Below are 21096 nucleotides of genomic sequence, written 5' to 3' on the forward strand. Positions count from 1 at the left end.
CATATTTCTTACTGCAAATAAGTAACACTATTGTAAAAGGGAGGGGAGTTGCATAACTTTCTCAAAAGGACATTTGTCACGGTGGTCATTGTTAGTTTTATCTGTTCTGCAACACCGGATGAGTTCATCAAGTGAGTCATTTATTGCACATTAAATATTAAAATGAGTTAAAGGCCAGCTGAGCAAAAGGCGTGATGCTAATCACCAAATAGTCATCTTAATAAGAGAACGAGGTCTTGCAAAATGAGAGAGAATTTCTTAAGAGTGCTGTAGAAAATTACCCAGAACTTAAAACCCCATCGTAACATAGAAGTGGCATTTACAATCTTTACATTCTCTTATCACAATCTTGGGATTGAAAGGAAACCAAGATGTCATTTTTGTCTGGGTGATTATTTTCAGACGTTCTGAATTTTGTTTAGTGGCAGAACTGCAAGCAAAGATATCTGGAGGGGCCATATAATTCTTTTCTACGAGAAGCTGCCTTACGTTATTCCAGCTGCTTGTTCTTCAAGGGTCACCTTGTCGATGAGAGGGGCGGCAGATACATTTAATAAATGAAATAAATCCCAACGGTGGTTTTTTTTTTTTTTTTAAGAAAGTCCATTTGCCCTTTGAAAAAAGCACTTTTGGGACAACCCATGATCTGGATGACTGAGAATCTCCATAGATCAGTGATGGCGAACCTTTTAGAGACCGAGTGTCCAAACTGCAACCCAAAACCCACTTACGCATCGTCGGGTGCCGGGTGGGTGTGGCCCATTGGCTGGGTGTGGCCCATTGGGTGGGCATGGCCCATTGGGAGGGTGTGGCCCATTGGGTGGGCGTGGCTGGGGTGGTAATGGCAGACGGGGTGGGACTAAAAAGTTCAATCAATCAATTCCAACTTTGCAAGATCTTTATTTTTCCCGCGAGAAGTTGAAATTGACTAATTGATTGAACCTTTTTTTTTTGTACACGGTGGCGGAGGCCTAAAGCGAAAAGGTTTTATAAAACCCAGCTGAAGGCCTAGGACTGGAGCGACGGCACGCGTGCCCACAGAGAGGGCTCCAAGTGCCGCCTCTGGCACCCGTGCCATAGGTTCGCCACCACTGCCATAGACCAATGGAAAAAAAAGTTTGATATTGTCTACCGTAGAAAGACAGCAATCCCTTCTCTAGAAACTGAGTTTGGAGGCAGAGATTCTCCACCTCTGACTTGGTGTTCCTCTGCAAGAAGATTTTGTCAAGAACTATGGAAACTTGATCCACTGAGCCTTCTTGCACACTTTGGTCATTCTCCATTTCTTAGGCACTTTTATAGTCCTTTCAATATACCTGAAGGGACTTTAAGAAGAAATTGGAATCATAAAGTTGGAAGAGGCCTTGGAAGTCTTGTAGTCCAATTCCTTGCCCTTGCCAAGAGTCCTCATACCATCCCAAACGAATGGTTGTCCGGTCTTTTTGTTGACTCTAGTTTCTTGTTTTGTCTCTGTCAAGAGTTTGGCTGAAAAGTGTTGATTGATCCAGACTCACTCAGTCAGCTTGTGTGGCTGAGAGTAAATTTCAGCCTAGATGTTCCTCCTCTGTTGTCCATCACTTTACTCACTTGACCATACTAGAACTTAGGTGAAGAGAATAGGATTGGGTCCAAGTCAACAAGAGAGGTTCCACAGCTGAAAATGGACTTCAGCCACAATCCACCCAGTTGTCAGTCTAACACTATGGTTATAATATTCAACTTTCAAAGTGCCTATAAAGCAGTGGTTCTCAACCTGTGGGTCGGGACCCCATTTGGGGTCGAACGACCATTTCACGGGGGTCGCCAAACAACGCAGTCCGCCATTTTTTTCCCCCTTTTCCTTAGCTGTGCTACTCCCTTTTATTCTATTGGCTTTTGAAAGCCAATAGAATAGACTCTCTTGAATAGAGTCTAATTCTATTGGCTTTCAAAAGCCAATAGGAATTGTCCAGGCTGTCTCTGCCCTGCTGAGCCCGCCAAAAGTCCCAATCGGCAAACGGTGCTGCACCAGTTGAGTAGTCCTCGACTTACGACCAGTTGAGTAGTCCTCGACTTACGACCGGTTGGGGGGTCGTGGCATTAAAAAGGTTGAGAACCACTGCTATAAAGGCTTGTAGGAGTCCTTCTATGTCTGGCTTCACTATTAAAAATTCAAAAGTTCTTGCTATTCCCCAGAACATCCAATTTCTCCTCTTCTCCCCCCCCCCCTTTTGCTCTTTGCCTTTTCTGCTGCCCTGGATCAGAACTGCTCTTCCTGTCAATCAAATGCCTGTAGAGAACCTGACATTTGTGGAAGGTTGATGAACTGTATGGGTATACTTTATTTCATTGTGTCCACAGCTCTAGTGTTAAGACATCCAGACTCGTCAAATGCTATTGTAGACTCCAGCTGACACTGAGAGCACCCTGAACAAATTTCAGGATGCGTTATTTTTCAGCAGCAGGTCTGTTTTTCAGACAGCCAGGTTGTGTCATTCTCTTGGCCAAGGTGTACACATCTTTCTTTTGAAAACCAGACTTTGGAGCCTTGAAAAAAAAGTAGGTTGTGTCGGATTTGTGATTCTGCTTGCAAGTTAGAACCCAAGCATGATGTTGCTCTGTAAAAAGCTATCAGCCAAATGGTGTTCTGCACCGTATTTGTCCTACCCTTAAAAAAAACAAAAAATCTGTACTGCCTACACATTTTTTTAGTGTTGTTTTAAAATTGTTTTCGGAAATGTGTCAGAGCTCTACAGATGTAGGCTTGTCCGTGAATGAAATTGACTTGTACACCTAAACGCTGAACAATCTGTAGTATTTGGGGGCTAGAATTGTTTGAGCAAGGACAGCTTTACTGGTCCTCTGTTTTGTTTCTTTATTATTGTGCGCGTTTCTGTTTGACATTTTAAAGAAAATACCTAAACGGGTAAAGAAATGGACCAAAAGGGAAGGATAAAGGAGTATGATTCTGACGAATAAGAAATATATACTGATCTATTTACAAATATCATAGAGCAGTGATGGCGAACCTTTTAGAGACCGAGTGCACAAACTGCAACCCAAAACCCACTTATGCATCGTTGGGTGCCGGGTGGGTGTGGCCCATTGGCTGGGTGTGGCCATTTGAGGTGTGGCCCATTGGATGGGCGTGGCTGCAGTGGTAACAGCAGACTGGGTGGGGCTAAAAAGTTCAATCAATCAATTCCAACTTTGCAAGATCTTTTTTTTTCCCGCGAGAAGTTGAAATTGATTGAACCTTTTTTTTTTTTTTTTTTTTTTTTTTTTTTTTTTTTTGCAAACGGCAGCGGAGGACTAAAGCGAGAAGGTTTTATAAAACCCAGCTGAAGGCCTAGGACTGGGGCGATGGCGCACGTGCCCACAGAGAGGGCTCTGAGTGCCGCCTCTGGCACCCGTGCCATAGATTTGCCACCACTGTCATAGAGGTTATCAACTTTCCAGTATATTTATTTATTTATTTATGAGATTTATATACCGCTTTAAGTGCAAGCACTCTCTAAGCGGTGTACACCTGTAAGCAATGTATATATATATATATTTACATTGCCCCCAACAATCTGGGTCCTCATTTTACCTACCCCGGAAGGATGGAAGGCTGAGTCAACCCTGAGCTGGTGAGATTTGAACCACTGACCTGCTGAACACAGTCAGCTAAAGTGGCCTGCAGTACTGCTGCGCCACCTGTGAATTGACTGTGAAAATACAGCATTTTAAAACCTGAGCATGACTATTAAGCTGTATACAGACCATCAACCAAGAACTACGAACAGCATAGTATAAATCAGTCTTGTTTCGGCCTTCTGAGCCTTTTCCTTCCATTTTCTTTAATTCTTAACTTTTAAATTCTGTTCTTCAACCACCCAGAGAGCCAGTTTGGTGTTGGGCTGCCATTAAAACCTTTCACTTGGACGCTGCTCTTTTTACCAGTTGCTTTTTTCCTCCCTTGCTATTAATAGTGGATAATGAATAACGCATTGGGGCACAATTTCCTTAGAGTTGATCCAGTAACTCTGCAGAGATTCTCAAGGGCTGAAGCTTGTCAGGATAGAAATTCTGAATAGGGTGACTAATTTGGCCATAATAGTAAGACCCTTGGCGTAGCCCTCCGCTTAAGTTGAGCCCAAAGTTTCTGTTGCAAAGCGAGACATTTGTTAAGTGAATTTTGGCCCCTTTTGTTCGCTTCCTTGCCCCAGTTGTTAAGGGAATCCCTGCAGTTGTTAAGCTAATAACACGGTTGTTAAACAGATCTGACTTCCCCATTGACTTTGCTTGTCAGAAGGTCACATGACCCCGGGACACTGCAACCGTCCTAAATGTGAGTCGGTGGCCAAGCGTCTAAATTTTGACCCCATGAGCGTGAGAATGAATGCTGCTACGGTCCTAAGTGTGAAAAACAAGTCATAAGTCCCTTTTTTCCGCAGTTCCAATGGCTACCCCCTCCCCATGAGCCGAGGTGGCACAGCAGTTAGGGTGCAGTACTGCAGGCCACTTTAGCTGACTGTGTTCAGCAGGTCAGCGGTTCAAATCTCACCGGCTCAAGGTTGACTCAGCCTTCCATCCTTCCGGGGTAGGTAAAATGAGGACCCAGATTGTTGGGGGCAATGTAAATATATATATATATATATACACATTGCTTACTGGTGTACACCGCTTAGAGAGTGCTTGCAACAAAGCGGTATATAAGTCTCATAAATAAATAAATAAATAATTCTGGACGGTCACTAAATGAACTGTTGTAACTCAAGGACTACCTGTATATACCTGGAAACTCAAGGTTGACAGCCACCTCTCAGCTAGATTAAAGCATGTGGTTTTTCTTATCCGGCCAGAGGGAGTGAGGTAAGCAACCCATTGAGGTCCCTTCCAGTTTCAAACAGTCATTAAATGAATTGTTGTAATAATAATAAATAATAATAAACTTTATTGTCATACACAGTATATACGTACAACGAAATTTGCGTGACACCCAAAGACCAGGTCCCCCACACATAATCCCCAAACACACTCCCACCCACCACAGTTCCCCACCCCTAAAACCACCCAAACATCCACCCAACAGACCAAGTAATACTGTCCAACAGTTCACTGATGGTGGCCCTTTAGTTCATTATTAAGTGCAATTACAGCTCTGGGATAAAAACTATTCAGAAAACGTGTGGTCCGAGTTTTAAATGTTCTGTATCTTCTGCCAGAAGGCAACAGTCCAAAGAGATTGTAAGCAGGATGGGAAGAGTCTCTGAGAATGTTATGCCACTTCCTCAAACAGTGAGATTTGAAGATGTAAGTCGAGGAATAGTACACTGCTCTTCTCAAAAGATGCTCAGGCCAGATCTCGGTAATTGGTTGATTGCCTCCTAGGTGTGAAATTCTTAGGAACATTTAAAGAAACGGAAAGTGAGAGGATTAGCAATGCAGCTTTAAAGAGCTCAGGGGAATGCAGTTTAAAATCTGCCCCCCTTTCCACCCCCACCCCCCCAAAAAAGCATTAAAAAAAATCTGTTATCTTGACATCAGTGTGATGGCAGTTTATCCAGATCACTTTATATACAAGCTTTTTTTTTTTGTAACTACTGCACTGTTCTTTTTTCTTCTTCTTCCTTTTAAGTTTCAGTTTCAGCAGTTTTGAATGCAGAGTACATTAGCTGCTAGAATTGTTCTCGTAGGTGTCAAAGTAAATATTGTTAGTTGTGGAGAATAAAATTATAAAGGCACATTTTGAGCCAAGCGAGAATTTCCAAGTAGCTTCGTGCACACACCCACCCACCGCAGTGCCTAGCGTTAATCATTTGGAATTTAGGCAACCACAGCATACAGCATACAAAAAGGCACAATTCTGGATTGTTGTTAGGAGAAAGAAAGAAAGAAAGAAAGAAAGAAAGAAAGAAAGAAAGAAAGAAAGAAAGAAAGAAAGAAAGAAAGAAAGAAAGAAAGAAAGAAAGAAAGAAAGAAAGAAATGTTCATTATTGCCGCAAAGATACGTGGATCGTGTGAGCTGAATCGTAAGACGTCAAAGAGAAAGAACCTCAAACAGGTTGTTCTGTCTTAAATGTTCTGTCTTTCTGCACATTTGGTCACAAAATAAGGCCATCCTTTGTTTGGACTATGCTCTGACATTCCTAGAGCATCCTGTTTGGGGGTTGAAATGTAAATTTATCCCCCTCAAAAAAGGCATGCCAACCCCCCAGTCCTCAGCTTACAATCTTAATGTCTATTCGAAGTTACAACAGGACTGGAAAAAGTGACTTAACACCAGTCCTCACATTTACGACCGTTGTACCATTCCCCCACAAAATTCCACCACTTGTCGATCAACATGTAGGGACAACGGTTGCAGCCTCTGGGGGGGGGACAGTCACATGATCACCATCTGTGACCTTCCCAGCTGGCTTCCAACAGGCAAAGTCAAAGGAGGAAGAAAGATTCGCTTAATAGCCGCCTGATTCATTTAACGGCTGCCGCGATTCGCTTAATAACTGTGGCACAAAAAGTCATGAAATTGGCCGTGACTCGTGTAACGACTGGCTTGCTTAAGCCATGGAAATTCTGGTCTCAGTTATGATTGTAGGTCTAGGCCAGGGGTAGGCAACCTTGGCTCTTTTATGACTCGTGGACGTCAACTCCCAGAATCCTGAGCCAGCATGGCTGGCTCAGGATTCTGGGAGTTGACATCCACGAGTCATAAACGAGCCAGGGTTGCCTACCCCTGGTCTAGGGCGGACTGTACATTTTGATTTTGTTTTGTTTTGTTTTTTAAAACAAACGGTCCATCTCCTCCCCAAACCATAATTCTAGGTTTGCAAGTTGCAATTTTATCCCAGCACTTTATTTCAAGATTCAAGAAACTTTTCTCATAATTGCAGGGTTTCTATCTTTTATTTCAGTCCAGCTGCTATAAGATAACTGGTTTTTTTAACCACTGCCACAGCAGAACAGGGGTACTGTAATATTCTGTTGCAGAACAGCATTACCACAATTCTGTGTTTTTAGAGACTTGTGAAGCTCATTTAGGTCTAAGCTGAGCTTGTAAATGGCTTACCTTGTTGTTTTTAATAGGTACAGATTTATTATCATTCCAAGCTTTGTTTTTATGATGCTCTTCTCCCCACCCACCACCCACCCACCCTTAGATGCCAGGTCTATTTTTACTTAGAGGTGTATTGTGCATCTTAAGAGATGCATCTTATCACAGAATTTCTCCCTTTAAGCTTAAAACACTGGGCTAGGATTATTTTGTTGTTAAGCCATTGCAGGAAGCACCGGGTCTGTTTTATTAATGAAATATTACAATTAATTACAGTCCTGGGTCTTGTTGTCTGTCATTTTCAGACACGTCTCCATCCTGTTTTTTTAAATAATTCAGGAAGGCTGTCAGAGAACTCTAAAATTAAGAATTAAAGCAGCTGTCTCTTGGGATACATTTTGATTTGGAGTCTTGCACCGAGCAGATGGCTTCAATAACTCCTAGGATTCTGTCTGCAAAATTAAAGCAGCTCTGTTATTAGTGGCTAGGTCAGCTGCTATTTCACAAGTGAAGGATTCATACCTGTGCATTTCATAAAATAACTGCCTTAAAAAGCTCTCCGCCCAAACGGGCTGATGATTTATCGCAGGGCCTTTGAAAGAACATGAATTATGCAGACTCCCCACCACACAGAGAATGCAAGGTGATTATTCTGTAAACTGCTGAGCTGTTTTAAATTGGGATTCCTGCAACGCATGTTCTGGTATTGATCAAATAATGAAATGCTTGCTAACCGTAGAGATTTTATTCACGCCAGCTTTCGACAGCAATCGGGTGGTTTCCATTTGCACAACTTTCTGAAATGTCCTTCGCGGGGGGGTTCACTTTTTTGAGGGGGGGGAGTTTGGGCAGCCTTTTTAGCATTTTAAAATGCCTTTTAAGTTACTTTTTTGAATACGCAAGGAGCGTTTCCTGTTTTATGTCCATTTCCCGTTCATAAGTATGAACCAGTTGCCAAGCAGCTGAATTTTGATCGCAGGATCGTGCGGATGCTACAAAGGTCGTAACTCTGAAAAATGGTCCTAAGTCGTTTTTTTTTTTCCAGTGCCGTTGTAACTTTGAACGGTCATTAAATGCACTGTTGTAAGTCGAGGACTACCTGTATCAAGAAATAATGTCTCAATGCTCCGTCAATGAGTTGTCCGTGGTGCACTCTTGGTGGTTGTTTTCTGCAGCCATTTCATGACCCAAATTAGGCAACATCATCAGAGCTGGATAGCAAACTAGGTAACATCGCTAGCACTGATGATGTTACCTAGTTAGGATCATGAAACATCTGCAAGAAAACCACCAAGCTCAGAGAGCACCTAGGACTCCATAGTCCTTCCTTTCCTTTCCTCCCTCCTCTCCATAAATTCCACTCCCTTCTACCACTGATGATGTTACCTAGTTAGGATGATGAAACGTCTGCAAGAAAACCAGCAAGCTCAGAGAGCACCAAGGACCCCTGATTTCAACTCTGAGCTACAAAGATTCCCTTTCATTGTTTATTCACTTATTTGGTAAATTTATAGAGGTAGTCCCGAGCTGACACCCAGCCTCTTTGAATAATTCCCACACTAGGAAGAGACATTTGACTTGATTCATGTGTACAGGAAGCCCTCGACTTATAACAGTTCATTTAGTGACCGTTCAAAGTTACAACGGGCCCTGAAAAAAAGCGACAACGACTGTTTTTCACACTTAATGGAGATTGCAACCTCCCCAGGGTCACGTGATTAAAATTTGCCCGCTTGGCAACTGACTCGTATTTACGACGGTGGCAGTGTCCCTGGGGGTCACGCGATCCCCTTTGACGACTTTCTGACAAGCCAAGTCAACGGGGGGGGGGTTGGAAGCCAGATTCACTTAACGACCGGGTTACTGACTTAAAAACTGCAGAGATTCCCTTCACAAGTGTGGCAAGGACGGTCCTAAAATGGGGCAAAGCTCACTTAACAAATGTCTCGCTTAGCGATAGAAATGTTGGCCTCGGTTACGGTCGTAAGTCCAGGACTACCTGTGCAACATTCAGAACTTCTGCTCAGTCCCGTATCGTCCCCCAGTGTCAACCTTTTATCATAAACAGCCCAATCAGCCCTGCTTCCAGGTGTATATCTGTTCCTTCGCTGTGTGCCCGTTCGATTAGACGTGTGTGTTTCCAAAACAAGCACCCAATTTTCTAAGCAGATAATCATCATAATCTCCCTGGATCCAAATAGTGTAATCACCACTTTATACTCTCTCATCTCATTCCTGCCCATCCACCGATGTCACATAAGAGGGTTTTTTCCCCCACCCTGGATTGCCTTTATTCAGAAAAGCGCACAGTTTTCCCCAAGACTCATATGCGATTCTACCATTATTAGCATTTAATGGAACATAATGTGCACCTGTCACCTATCTGTAAACTTCTCCTTTGATGTAGACTCTCAGCATCCTAGGTGACCCCAGATTTGTACTCTTCCGTTACACGTTTTAGCTCTTTCATTCGAATTTACATCTGGACGTTCCTGCGTGTATGAATAGGCCTCAACGTACAGCCGTTCGTTTAGTGACGGTTCAAAGTTACAGTGGCACTAAAAAAAGGGACTTATGGTCGTTTTTCACACCTACGACCGTTGCAGCCTCCCCACGCTCATCTGATCAGCATTCAGACACTGGGCAACTGATTCATATTTATGACGGCCGCAGTTCCCCCAGATCATGTGAACAGTTTCATGTGAACTGTGGCAAGAAAGGTTGTAAAATGCCACTCCCTTCTAGCACTGATGATGTTACTTAGTTTGGGTAAGGAAACATCTTCAAGAAAACAGGCAAACTCAGAGAGCACCCAGGACCCCATAGTCAATCAGTCCTTCCTTCCTTCCTCCTCTCCTCTCCATAAATTCCATTCCCTTCTAGCACTGATGATGTTACCTAGTTGGGTCATGAAACGTCTGCAAGAAAACAGGCAAGCTCAAAGAGCACAAAGGACCCCATAGTCAATCAGTCCTTCCTTCCTTCCTTCCTTCCTTCCTTCCTTCCTTCCTTCCTTCCTTCCTTCCTTCCTCTCTTCCCCCTCTCTTCCAAACTACCTAGTTGGGTCATGAAACGTCTGCAATAAAACAAGGAAGCTCAGAGAGCACCAAGGACCCCACATATTAGTAAGCTTCATAGTTGAATCTAAGCAGTGTTGTAGGCATGTTGCAGCTACGTGCAGAGCTGTAGGGGTTGGGACAAGGATCCATGCTGCTGTTTGAGTTGGCCTTTTCTGTCCAGGCTGGTCAAAATTCTGATCATCTTAATTTTTTTTTTTTTAATAACAGCCATGGCAGCCATGTACTACAGTTACTACATGTTGCCTGATGGAACATACTGCCTCGCCCCACCGCCACCAGGGATTGACATGGCTACTTACTATAGCGCCCTGCCAGCTGGGGTGACGGTGTCAAGCACTACCGGCGTGGCCACGATGACAGCGCCTCCGCCTCCCGGCACGACACCCCCACCCTCTTCAGAAGCAAGTGAAGACACAAGCGGTGCATTGCCTGGCACAAGCACTTCAGCAAGGTATCCTGTTTTATGTTGGCCTGTGTAGTAGAGCAGGAATTTTGTTGAATGGATTGTGTAACTAACAACCTTCCTGTGTAACAGAACATTTTTTCCTAATGGTAGAGGGAACCCACTGTTGAAAGTAAACCCAAGCTAATGACAATAACTCGTTGGTTAGACTCAACAATTCATTGGTGCTCAGATAATATTGACTTGATAGCAGTAGGTATCAAGTCAGAGGGTTTTTCTATAAGCATCAGAAATCAGTTTTCCTTCCTCCCTTCCTTCCTTCCTTCCTTCCTTCCTTCCTTCCTTCCTTCCTTCCTTCCTTCCTTCCTTCCTTCCTTCCTTCCTTCCCAGCTTTTGCATTTATATAAACCTGGGTCCTGCGTGTTGTCATAGTGTCAGCAGCCTCACAGCAATTCCAAGTGGCTGGGCTGGTTTTTCAGAGCAGGCTTTGGCAAGGAGGCTTCCCAGTTACCAGGCAGTGGGCAGTTGCATATGTTCAAGTGATTAAATGTTAATAATTAAAAAGGCAGCTCAAATAAAAGGGTGTCTCATTACATTTTAAAATTGTCAAGAGTTTTAGACAGAGCGCAAAAGAGCCGGTATGTTTGTCTTGTCTAGTTTTGTTTCATGCAAAAGGCTTTTTGTCATTTTTTTTATGGCCTTGGTCAGCAATTAATCTTTTCACTAAAAATAATCTACTTTCCTCCCCTGCCAGCCCTGTGCAGGCTGATAATGTGCAAGAAGCTTATTTAATTTCTGTTTAATGAACCACCCACTTCCAGATGAGTCTTCCCAAGTTTACGTTCTGGAGAGGATATTGTTGGCCATATCAAAGCCTGATGATGCTCATTTTATTCTAGTGTCCCACATGAGGACATAGTGTCCCATCTTTTTTTTTTTTTTCATTTTTGAGAGCCAATTTGGTCTAGTGGTTAAGATGCTGGCCTAGAAACCAGGAGACGGTGAGTTCTAGTTCTGCCTTAGGCTGAAAGCCAGCTGGATAACTTGGGCCAGTGACCAGAAGATGGTGACCCATCTTAGGCATGAAAAACCAAGTGGGTGACTTTGGACCAATCACCAGGAGATTGGGAGTTCTAGTCCTGCCTTAGCCATGAAAGCCGGCTGGGTGACTTTGGACCAATCACCAGGAGATTGGGAGTTCTAGTCCTGCCTTAGCCATGAAAGCCGGCTGGGTGACTTTGGACCAATCACCAGGAGATTGGGAGTTCTAGTCCTGCCTTAGCCATGAAAGCCGGCTGGGCGACTCCAGGCCAGTCCCCCTCTCTCAGTCTAACCCACCTCGCATGGTTGTCGTTGTAAGGAAAATAGCAGGAAGGATTAAGTCTCATGTATGTTTGCTGCCTCGAGTAACTTATAAAGTAATAAAGGTGGGATAAAAATTGAATAAGATGGTTTCTATGGTTGATTGTACTGCTAGCATTTCTTTTTAATTGCACAACATAAATATTTGAAATGAATATCGCTTTGGAGTTTCTTGTAATGAAAATAATAGCGTGTGGGTGTGTATCTCTCCCATAAAAGAACCTGTTCCAAAAGAACAGCATGCAATTAAAGCAGGATCTTAGCTCTCTAGAATACGTAGAGAATTTTAATAAGTACCTATTGTCTGACAGAAGCTCTGCATACCAAATTATTCCAAAGCCACTTCTTGTCTCTCCTTGGTGACCATCCTGCTTCAAACAATGGCAGGTTCTCCAGAATTGCCAGGATGAATCATTCAAGTTCATCCTCATCTTAGTCGAACGTCTTAAAATTTTTAAAACCCTGCCTGGATCTTTGATCTGCATTTCCCTCCCCCCCCCTTTTTTTTTCCTGATGCTGTTGAAATACCTGGCTTTTCCCTGTTTAGCCCTCAGTCATGTGATGTCTTAAAAAAATGGAGCTGCTTCTCCCCTCCTCCCCCCCCCTTCAATAGGTTGTGTTCTCTGCCTGTGTAAATCTTACAACTCTTGACATTTCCCAGCTCAATTCCACCAGTGGTTGCCGTCATCCCTCCACCTCCAGATATCCAGCCTGTAATTGACAAGCTCGCCGAGTACGTTGCAAGAAATGGGATTAAATTTGAGACCAGCGTTCGTGCCAAGAATGATCCGAGGTGAGTACGAGAGACTTCGCTCTTAATTTCATTTTACAATAACCCTGCAAGCAAGTAGCTTTGTTCCGCTTGCTTATTGTCAGTCTTGTCAGAAAAAGAAAAAAAAAACCCTTAGTAATTTATTGAAGTTCCTCACCTTAAAATTCAAGAAACTTCTGGAAGTTAACGATAAAGCGTTTTATTGCCCAAGAATCTTGAAGCTTGGCTTCCAGACATATATGGCCCTTGGGGTATAATTTATTATTCTCAGAATATCAAATCGCATCTTGAGATGGGGAAATAATAAATTAAAGCCACGACTTACAGTTGAGGGACACGTGTATTTTCCCCACGCTGACTTCTGTGTCACCTTTTTAAATTATCCATCTCCCTCACAGAGAGGGACTACAGATAGCCCTCCATTTACTAATATGAGCCCAACATTTCTGATGTTAAGTGAGACATTTGTTAAGTGGATTTTGCCTCATTTTGCGATGTTTCTCGCCACAGCTATTAAGTGAACCACTGCAGTGGTTAAATTAGTAATACGGCTGTTAAGTCAATCGGGCTTCCCCGATTGCTTGTCAGCAGGTCACAGAAGTGTAAAAAGTCATTTTTTTCAGTGTCGTAATTTTGAGCGGTCACTAAATGAACTGTTGTAAGTCGAGGACTGCCTGTGTCATAAGTAGTTCTCAACTTTCAATTTACAATGATTCAAAGTTATAACGGCCTTGGGGAAAAAAGTGCCTTATGACCAGTATCTGCACTTACAACAGTCACATTTGCCAGCGCATCCTGGGATTGTAATTTGCAAGTTAAAACGCCCATTGGCATAGTTGGATTCACTTAACTGGTAGTGGTTCACTTAACCACCTCCCTAAAAATTGTCCAGCACAACTTACAACCATAAGAACCAACAGTCCGGTCCAATCTGTGGTCATAAGTTGATATTAAGGTAATGATTTAACAGCTAACCAGCTTGTGTAATGTAAGATTTAATGATGGGAATGACTCAGCAGGGTCTGAGTCTCTTTAAGAGCCTTCGTATAAAAGAGAAGATTCCGCTGATGTGTTCTTTCTCTTCCGTTTCCTGCTGTAACTGTGACATGTTAGATCCCGCTGTATTAGCATGTGTATATATATTATCCCTGGAATATGACATTGTAGATAGTGTAAGATAAACCACCATTTCATATAGACCACTGTTTACTGTGTTTACTCCTGGGTTATCTCGCACACTCTGATAGTTGACAACTATGTACATTTTTGTCTCTCTCTTAACAGATTTGAATTTCTGCAGCCTTGGCATCAATACAATGCCTACTACGAATTTAAGAAACAGTTCTTCCTTCAGAAAGAGTCTAGCGACAGCTCAAAGGTAGGTTTATGAAAGTATAACATAACAGTGATACATGCTGGCTTGTTGGCTTGTTTTATCCCCGGAGTGTCAACTGGGGCAGTTCAGAGAGGAACCAGTTTCCCATTAGTGGATTTGTTTTTAAAAATGTGTTGTCTGCCCTCTTTGTTACTGTGGGAGGGGGTGATGAGTGGGATTTATGGAGAGGAGGAAAAGAAGGAGGAGGACTGTGGGGTCCTTGGTGCTCTCTGAGCTTGGTGGTTTTCTTGCAGACCTTTCATGACCCAACTAGGGAACATCATCAGTGCTAGAAGAGAACAGAGTTTGCTCTCTGTTGATACACAAAAGTGGCTTGCCCTGTTACTGTTGATGGAAGTGTTTTCTTCTTGGTAGTTCCTTGAGTGAGCTGGGTTTACAACTTAGCTGTTGATTTGCCTTTAATCTTAGTGATAACCAAGGTAACCAAGATAGGTAATGAAACATCTGCAAGGAGACAACCAAGCTCAAAGAACGCCAAGGACCTCACAGATATTCTCTCTGTGTGTATGCATGCCCCTTACCTTAAAATGGCTGGAAGCCAATTCTGCATGTGTGTGTGTACTGTTTACAGGCCTTTTAAAATATGAGCCTATGTTACAATATCTGGGTGAAAATGATCAATGTAATCAGATGGGATCCGCCAATTTTAGAAATGAGCATCTTATAGGCAGTTATTGAATTTGGTTAATTTTAATGTGTGGTTTTGCCTTGAACTGAGGTTAGTAATTGGTACCACTAAATTGGCACCGTTGTCTTCTGTATTCATGGGTAGTATGGACATCTCTGTCTCATCTTCCTTGGGTGTGGGGGGGGGGAGTTAAATTCAGACTCACCTTCCATTTGGGCCAGTGCAGTAGATTTTCCTGGTTTAGGTAATATTACCACATGACAGTGAAAGGTAGAATATCATTCGCAGTATGTATTTGTGTTTTTCCTTTATTTCAGAAGCTTTCTGACACAAGCCCCCCCCCCCCAATATGGCTAGGTCACTTGCAGGGCCCCATCGCTTTGTGCTCTACCTTTTATGTTTTTCTCTGAATTGTTTACTGTGTGCATTTTTATATTTGATGAAACAGATTGTAAACACACCGTGTGGTTGCCAGGAAACTCTTCTGTTTCGCTCCTTTTTGCCATAATGGGGACAAGAGTGCTTTGGAAATTAATAGCCGGGACACTAATGAAGCAGAGTGCTCTTCCAATTTTAAACAGATTTTTGCCATTCGGTTTAATGGGCCGTCAAGCAATGCTGTCTGTTTTCCGGGGGCGGGGGAGAGGAACATGGCATGTGAACTGTTTATTTTTTTCAAAAGGAATAGAATAGAAAATAGAATGGAATAGAGTAGAATAGAGTAGAATATGGAGTAGAGCAGAGTAGAATAGAGTAGAATATGGAATGGAATGGAATGGAGTAGAATAGAGGAGAGTAGAATAGAATAGAATAGAATAGAATAGAATAGAATAGAATAGAATAGAATAGAATAGAATAGAATAGAATAGAATAGAATAGAATAGAATAGGAGTAGAAGAGTAAGAATAGAATAGAATAAAATAGAATAGGGGTAGAAGAATAAGATAGATTAGAATAGAATAGAATAGAATAGAATAGAATAGAATAGAATAGAATAGAATAGAATAGAATAGAATATGGAGTAGAGTAGAGCAGAGTAGAGTAGAATATGGAATGGAATGGAATGGAGTAGAATAGAGTAGAGTAGAAATAGAATAGAACAGAACAGAATAGAACAGAATAGGAGTAGAAGAATAAGAATAGAATAAAATAGAATAGGGGTAGAAGAATTAGAATAGAATACGGGATGGAATATAATAGGATATGGATATGGAGTAGAGTAGAGTAGAGTAGAATATGGAATGGAATGGAGTAGAATAGAATAGAATAGAATAGAATAGAATAGAATAGAATAGAATAGAATAGAATATGGGATGGATGGGATGTAATAGAATAGAATAAGAATAGGAGCTGGAAGGGACCTTGGAGTCTTCTAGTCCAGCCCCCGCACTTAAGCAGGAGACCTTATGCCATTTCAGACAAGTGACTGTCCCGTCTCTTCTTAAAAACTTCCAGTGTTGGAGCATTCACCGCTTCTGGAGGCAGGTTGTTCCACTGGTTAATTGTCCTCACTGTCAGGAAGTTTCTCCTTAGTTCCAGGTTGCTTCTCTCTTTGAGGACAGAGCAAATCCTGCTAGGTCACACACAAATATTACATTTTCATCAAACATTGTGTAATGTTTACAGGAAGACCGTGATGCTTTTTTAACCCCTCTGTTCCTACCCCCCCCAAAAAAAATACTCAGTTGGTGTGTAACGTTTAATAAGCAAAATTCCATTTCAGTTAACAGAGCTGATAAATGTTGATAATTCGCTTCCGGTTTCATAAGCACACTATCTTAAGCCAAAAAACAGTTTGGTGGCTCTCAGCGGAGCAGGTTACACTTGCTGTGGTTTGTAAACTGCACAGGTAATCCTCCAACCTCACCGTTCGTTTAACAATAGTTTGAAATTATGTCGACCCGTCCCTCAAAGTTATAGCCATCGCACCATCCCCCCCCCCAGTCGTATGATCGCCCTTCGGGCACTCGGCTGTCGGCTCACATTTATGACAGTTGCAATATCTTAAGGTTCACATGCTCACAGCCACTTTCGACCAACAAAAGCCAAAAATTGGGGATGCCAGATTTGTTTAATGACCCAGTGATTTGCTGAATGACCATTGGTTCACTTCACGACCGTGGTAAAAATGAGCCTAAAAATCAAGTCCGGTCATGTGATGGCTCACGATTGCTGTAACTTACGACGGAAATTTCAGTCCCAGTTGCTGTCTGTAAGTCAAGCCTGTAGTTTAGAAATCATGGTGATCTAATCTGGTTTAGTTTAAAGACGGCCAAATGATAACTTATTCAGCCAACGACACTTAAGCCATGCTTGAAGGCAATGCATGAAATTAGCTAAAAACTGATACGGTAAGCAAATATATACAGTACTGTTAAGTCCACTCAAGGTAGCTTCCAATTCGATCATTAATTTTTTTCCTTGCAATTACTTTTCTTCCTCATTAAGCAAAATGTAGCCAGATCTTTCGTGAATAAATTCACCCCCTTCCTCTTTTGAAGACGGTGCTCTTAGGACTGAAATGTACTAGCTAATGTATTTATTTCTTCCTTTTTGAGCATAGGGAGATAGAAATTCTTGCCACGAGCACTCTTAAACTTTATTGGTGCTATTAGAGGCAGCAGATAAGCAGAGTTAGACCTGAAGATTGTTCCTTGAAGGCTTCGTTCTCCCCATCCCCGCTCCAAAACCCTCAGTATATCTCGGGTCATTTTTTCATTTAAAATGGCTTTGTACAGTCATAATGTGAGCTCTTAGCACAGGGCTTGTTAATGAATCTCTGGATCGCTGTAACGATCGTGAAATAGTAGCGTCACGTACATTTGAATGAGAACCAAAATGTAAAATGATTGGCCTTGGCGTTCATACTCTGGCCCAGGGTTTCCAGCCGAGGCCGTTTCCAGCTTAGAGTAGAATTCAGTTTTCATCCAGATCCGTTGCTGAGAATTAGAAGAACTGGTTCACCCTTTTGGAAGTTAATGCCAGTGGAGAAACTGCTCCATCTTTTTCTTCTGCTGGTGCAATGGATTGTACACCTGTAGGAGCAGAGGGGGGGAGTTCGGCAACACCGAGCTATCCCGAAAGAGGCCCAAGTAAAAATGTCAACTGTCTCGACTAGCAAACTCAAGATCAAGGAATCTTCAGGCGTTGAAATGCCGTAAAAGATAAACTTTGTTGAGTACACATCTCAGAACTGAAGAAGCAGAAAGCAGCTCTGGTTTCCCCGTGTGAAAATCTGGATAGTTAAAAATAGCCTTCCATAACCCCCACCCACCGAGTGTCCACGTTGCCCAATCATCCTTCTTTGGTTTGTTATGAGAAGGGGTCCACTTCTCCGTCAGACACCTGCTTTTGTGACCTTGAATCTCATGGTCCATGGGTGGCTTTTTAGAATCCCGTCACCTTCCCTCTTTCTACCCACCCACCCCTGTTTCTATGGCAAGTTGAGTAGCGATAGAAGTTAGCAGGCATCTTAACCAAGTCAGTCTTGATATAAGATACTGCATGGTCCCGAAGGGAGATTAAGGAAAAGATTCAGGTAGCGACATTCTAGAACAGGGGTGGGCAATTAATTATCCCAAGGGAGTCACATGAGGAACTGGGACTGTTTTGGAGGACTGAACCAACAGGGTTATCAAGGTGCGAAGGCATGCATGCATGCACATAGGTAAATTGGGGGGAGAAAAATAGCAGTCGCCTTCCAAATAAAAAAAGGACCACAGGAGCTAGCCAGGGACAACCACGTGGCCGAGGGAGCATAAAATGCCCAGGTCTTTTTTTGCTTCTGCAGCCAATCTGATAGTGCTTTGCAAACCTCATCTCTAAGACAACCACAAAGATTTGGATGTCTTAGTGCTGATGGCTGAATTAATTGATTTTAGGCAGTTTTTGGTGTTCTCATTGTCTCCTGAAACCGTTAAAAAAACGGTCTGGAAGTCGAGGAAGTCTAGTTTGGATGGGGATTGCTTCTGATAAAATACTTGCTTAAGTTGGTTTGATTGAACATTTGATGTGCCTTCCACAATTCTCCCTTCCATCACGGCGTTGATTAAAGACAGAAATGACATTTCTTTATCTTTTCACGCCGAGATGTAATAATATCTCCTCATACGGCTGCCAATTTGCTGGTATCAGCAATTGGGATGGTAACCCTGAGAACAGACTTGTCATTATGATGTACAGACAGCTTCGATATATATATTTGTTCAGGTAATGAATGCCATGGGGGCTTTTAATTAAAATCCATGTACAATAACCTTTTAAGATCCTTTCTTTTTTTCACTCGCACGAGAAGAAATCCACTTTTCTCTGAGAACAGAACCCCTCTGGTGAAATTGTAAAAGGTCTCTCGCCTAGAGACCCATGTACAGGTAGTCCTCAATTTACGGCCACAATTGAACCCCCCCAAATTTCTGTTGCTAAGTGAGACATTTGTTAAGTGAGTTTGGGCCCATTTTACGACCTTTCACTGCAGCTGTTAAAATGAGTAACACGGCTGTTAAGTGAGTTTGGCTTCTCCATTGGCTTTGCTTGTCAGGGCTGGCTGGGAAGGTCATAAATGGCACTCTTCTCACACTGGGATAAGATAGAATATAGAATAGAATAGAATAGAATAGAATAGAATAGAATAGAATAGAATAGAATAGAATAGAATAGAATAATAAGGATAGGATAGGATAGGATAGGACAGGATGGATAGGATAGGATAGGGAATGGAATAGAATAGAATATAGAATAGAATATAGAATAGAATAGAATATAGAATAGAATAGAATATAGAATAGAATGGAATGGAATAGAATATAGAATAGGAACAGAATAGGAGCAGAATAGGAATAGAATATTGAATAGAATATAGAATAGAATAGAATATTGAATAGAATATAGAATAGAATATCAAATAGAATAGAATACCAAATAGAATAGAATAGAATAAGGAATAGATTAAGGAATGGAATGGAATGGAATGGAATGGAATGGAATAGAATAGAATAGAATAGAATAGAATAGAATAGAATAGAATAGAATAGAATAGACCTTGGAGGTCTTCTAGCCCAGCCCCCTGCTCAAGCAGGAGAACCTATACTGTCTCAGACAGGTGAATGTTTAGTCTCTTCTTTAAAACCCCCAGTGATGGAGCACCCAGGATTTCTGGTGGCAGGCTGTTCCACTGGTTGATTGTCCTCTCTGTCAGGAAGTTTCTCCGTAATTCCAGGTTGCTTCTCTCCTTGATCAGCTGCCAACCATCATAAATTTGGGCTGACAATCGCCCAAATTTTGATGACATGACCGTGAGCATGGTGCCATGGTCCTAAGTGCGTGGACCGATCCTAGCTCACTTCTGGGGGGGCGCTTTCATAATTTCAGTCAATAAATAAATGGCCCTAACTCACTCTGTGCCTGTCTGTGCTTGCCGTCAAATGCTCCGTTCCGCTCTTGTGAAATTATTCCGACTCGCTAAGCGGTCAGTATGGTGACCTGTTTGGAAGACCTCCTGGCTCAAAAGCTGGGTGACCCATGCTGTTTTTAAGCCGTTGTGTTCATCAGTTTGAAACGTCCTTTAAGAACCCAGCGTGGGTTTATGCGCTGCCCAGTGGAAAGCACGTTGTCACTTGGGGGGGGGGGTGTTCTTCGCATTTATTCTGCTACGGCTTCCAGTTTTCAAGCGTGCTACATAGTGGATTTTTTTTCTCCCCCCCCCTTTAAAAAGCAGGTCGCCTCTTTATCCGAGGACGTCGCTACCGATGCTGCGTCCAGCGCGGCGCCTGGAGACACCCAGTTTCCCGGTGAGCAGATTGCTGAAGATGTCGATTCAGCGGCTCAAGGAAGCAACGCGAAGGACTCGGCCGCCATCAAAATTGTCAACGATGGCAAGCTTATAAAAGGTAAGTCTCGGTCCAGCTCAAGCCCTGTTCTTTTGAGAGGATCTTTTGGCACCCAGAAATGTTCCGTCTGGCTACTGAATGACGATTTTTAAGATGAGAGACGGGCTATGAAATGAAAGGGAAGCATCGCTAGTTTAAATGGATGTGGATGAATTGGAGAGGGCTAAAATAAGCCCCGGAAAGAATACAGAATGACAGACTTGGAAGAGGGACCTGGGAGATCTTCTAGTCCAACCCCCTGGTCAAGCAGGAGAACCTATATGACTCTAGACAAATGGTTGTCCAATTTCTTAAAAAAACTCAGGAAGTTTTATCTATCTATCCATCCATCTATGCCTATCTATCTATCTATCTATCTATCTATCTATCTATCTATCTATCTATCTCTGTGTTTCTGTCTGTTTATCTATATCTGTCTTGTCTATCTATGTCTATCTGTCTGTCTATCTATCTATCCATCTATCCATCTATGACTATGCCTATCCATCTATCCATCTATCTATCTATCTATCTATCTATCTATCTATCTATCTCTGTGTTTCTGTCTGTTTA

General features: G+C 42.4%; 1 protein-coding gene across 5 annotated transcripts in view; it reads left to right on the plus strand.

Moving 5' to 3' along the window:
* The window catches only part of LOC120303167 (splicing factor SWAP), an 87968-nt gene that overhangs the window by 21851 nt on the left and 45021 nt on the right, over positions 1-21096 (plus strand). For 4 of the 5 annotated variants that reach the window (XM_039332412.1, XM_039332416.1, XM_039332414.1 and 1 more), the window contains 4 exons: positions 10306-10549; positions 12525-12656; positions 13920-14013; positions 20370-20544. In XM_039332412.1, coding sequence (XP_039188346.1) covers positions 10306-10549; positions 12525-12656; positions 13920-14013; positions 20370-20544 — 645 coding nt within the window. The remainder of the gene's footprint in view (positions 1-10305; positions 10550-12524; positions 12657-13919; positions 14014-20369; positions 20545-21096) is intronic. The other variant, XM_039332413.1, reaches the window with a different exon arrangement.

This window comes from Crotalus tigris, unplaced genomic scaffold, assembly GCF_016545835.1.
Source record: "Crotalus tigris isolate CLP2741 ecotype Arizona unplaced genomic scaffold, ASM1654583v1 scf7180000024461.2689607, whole genome shotgun sequence".
Lineage (NCBI taxonomy): Eukaryota > Metazoa > Chordata > Lepidosauria > Squamata > Viperidae > Crotalus > Crotalus tigris.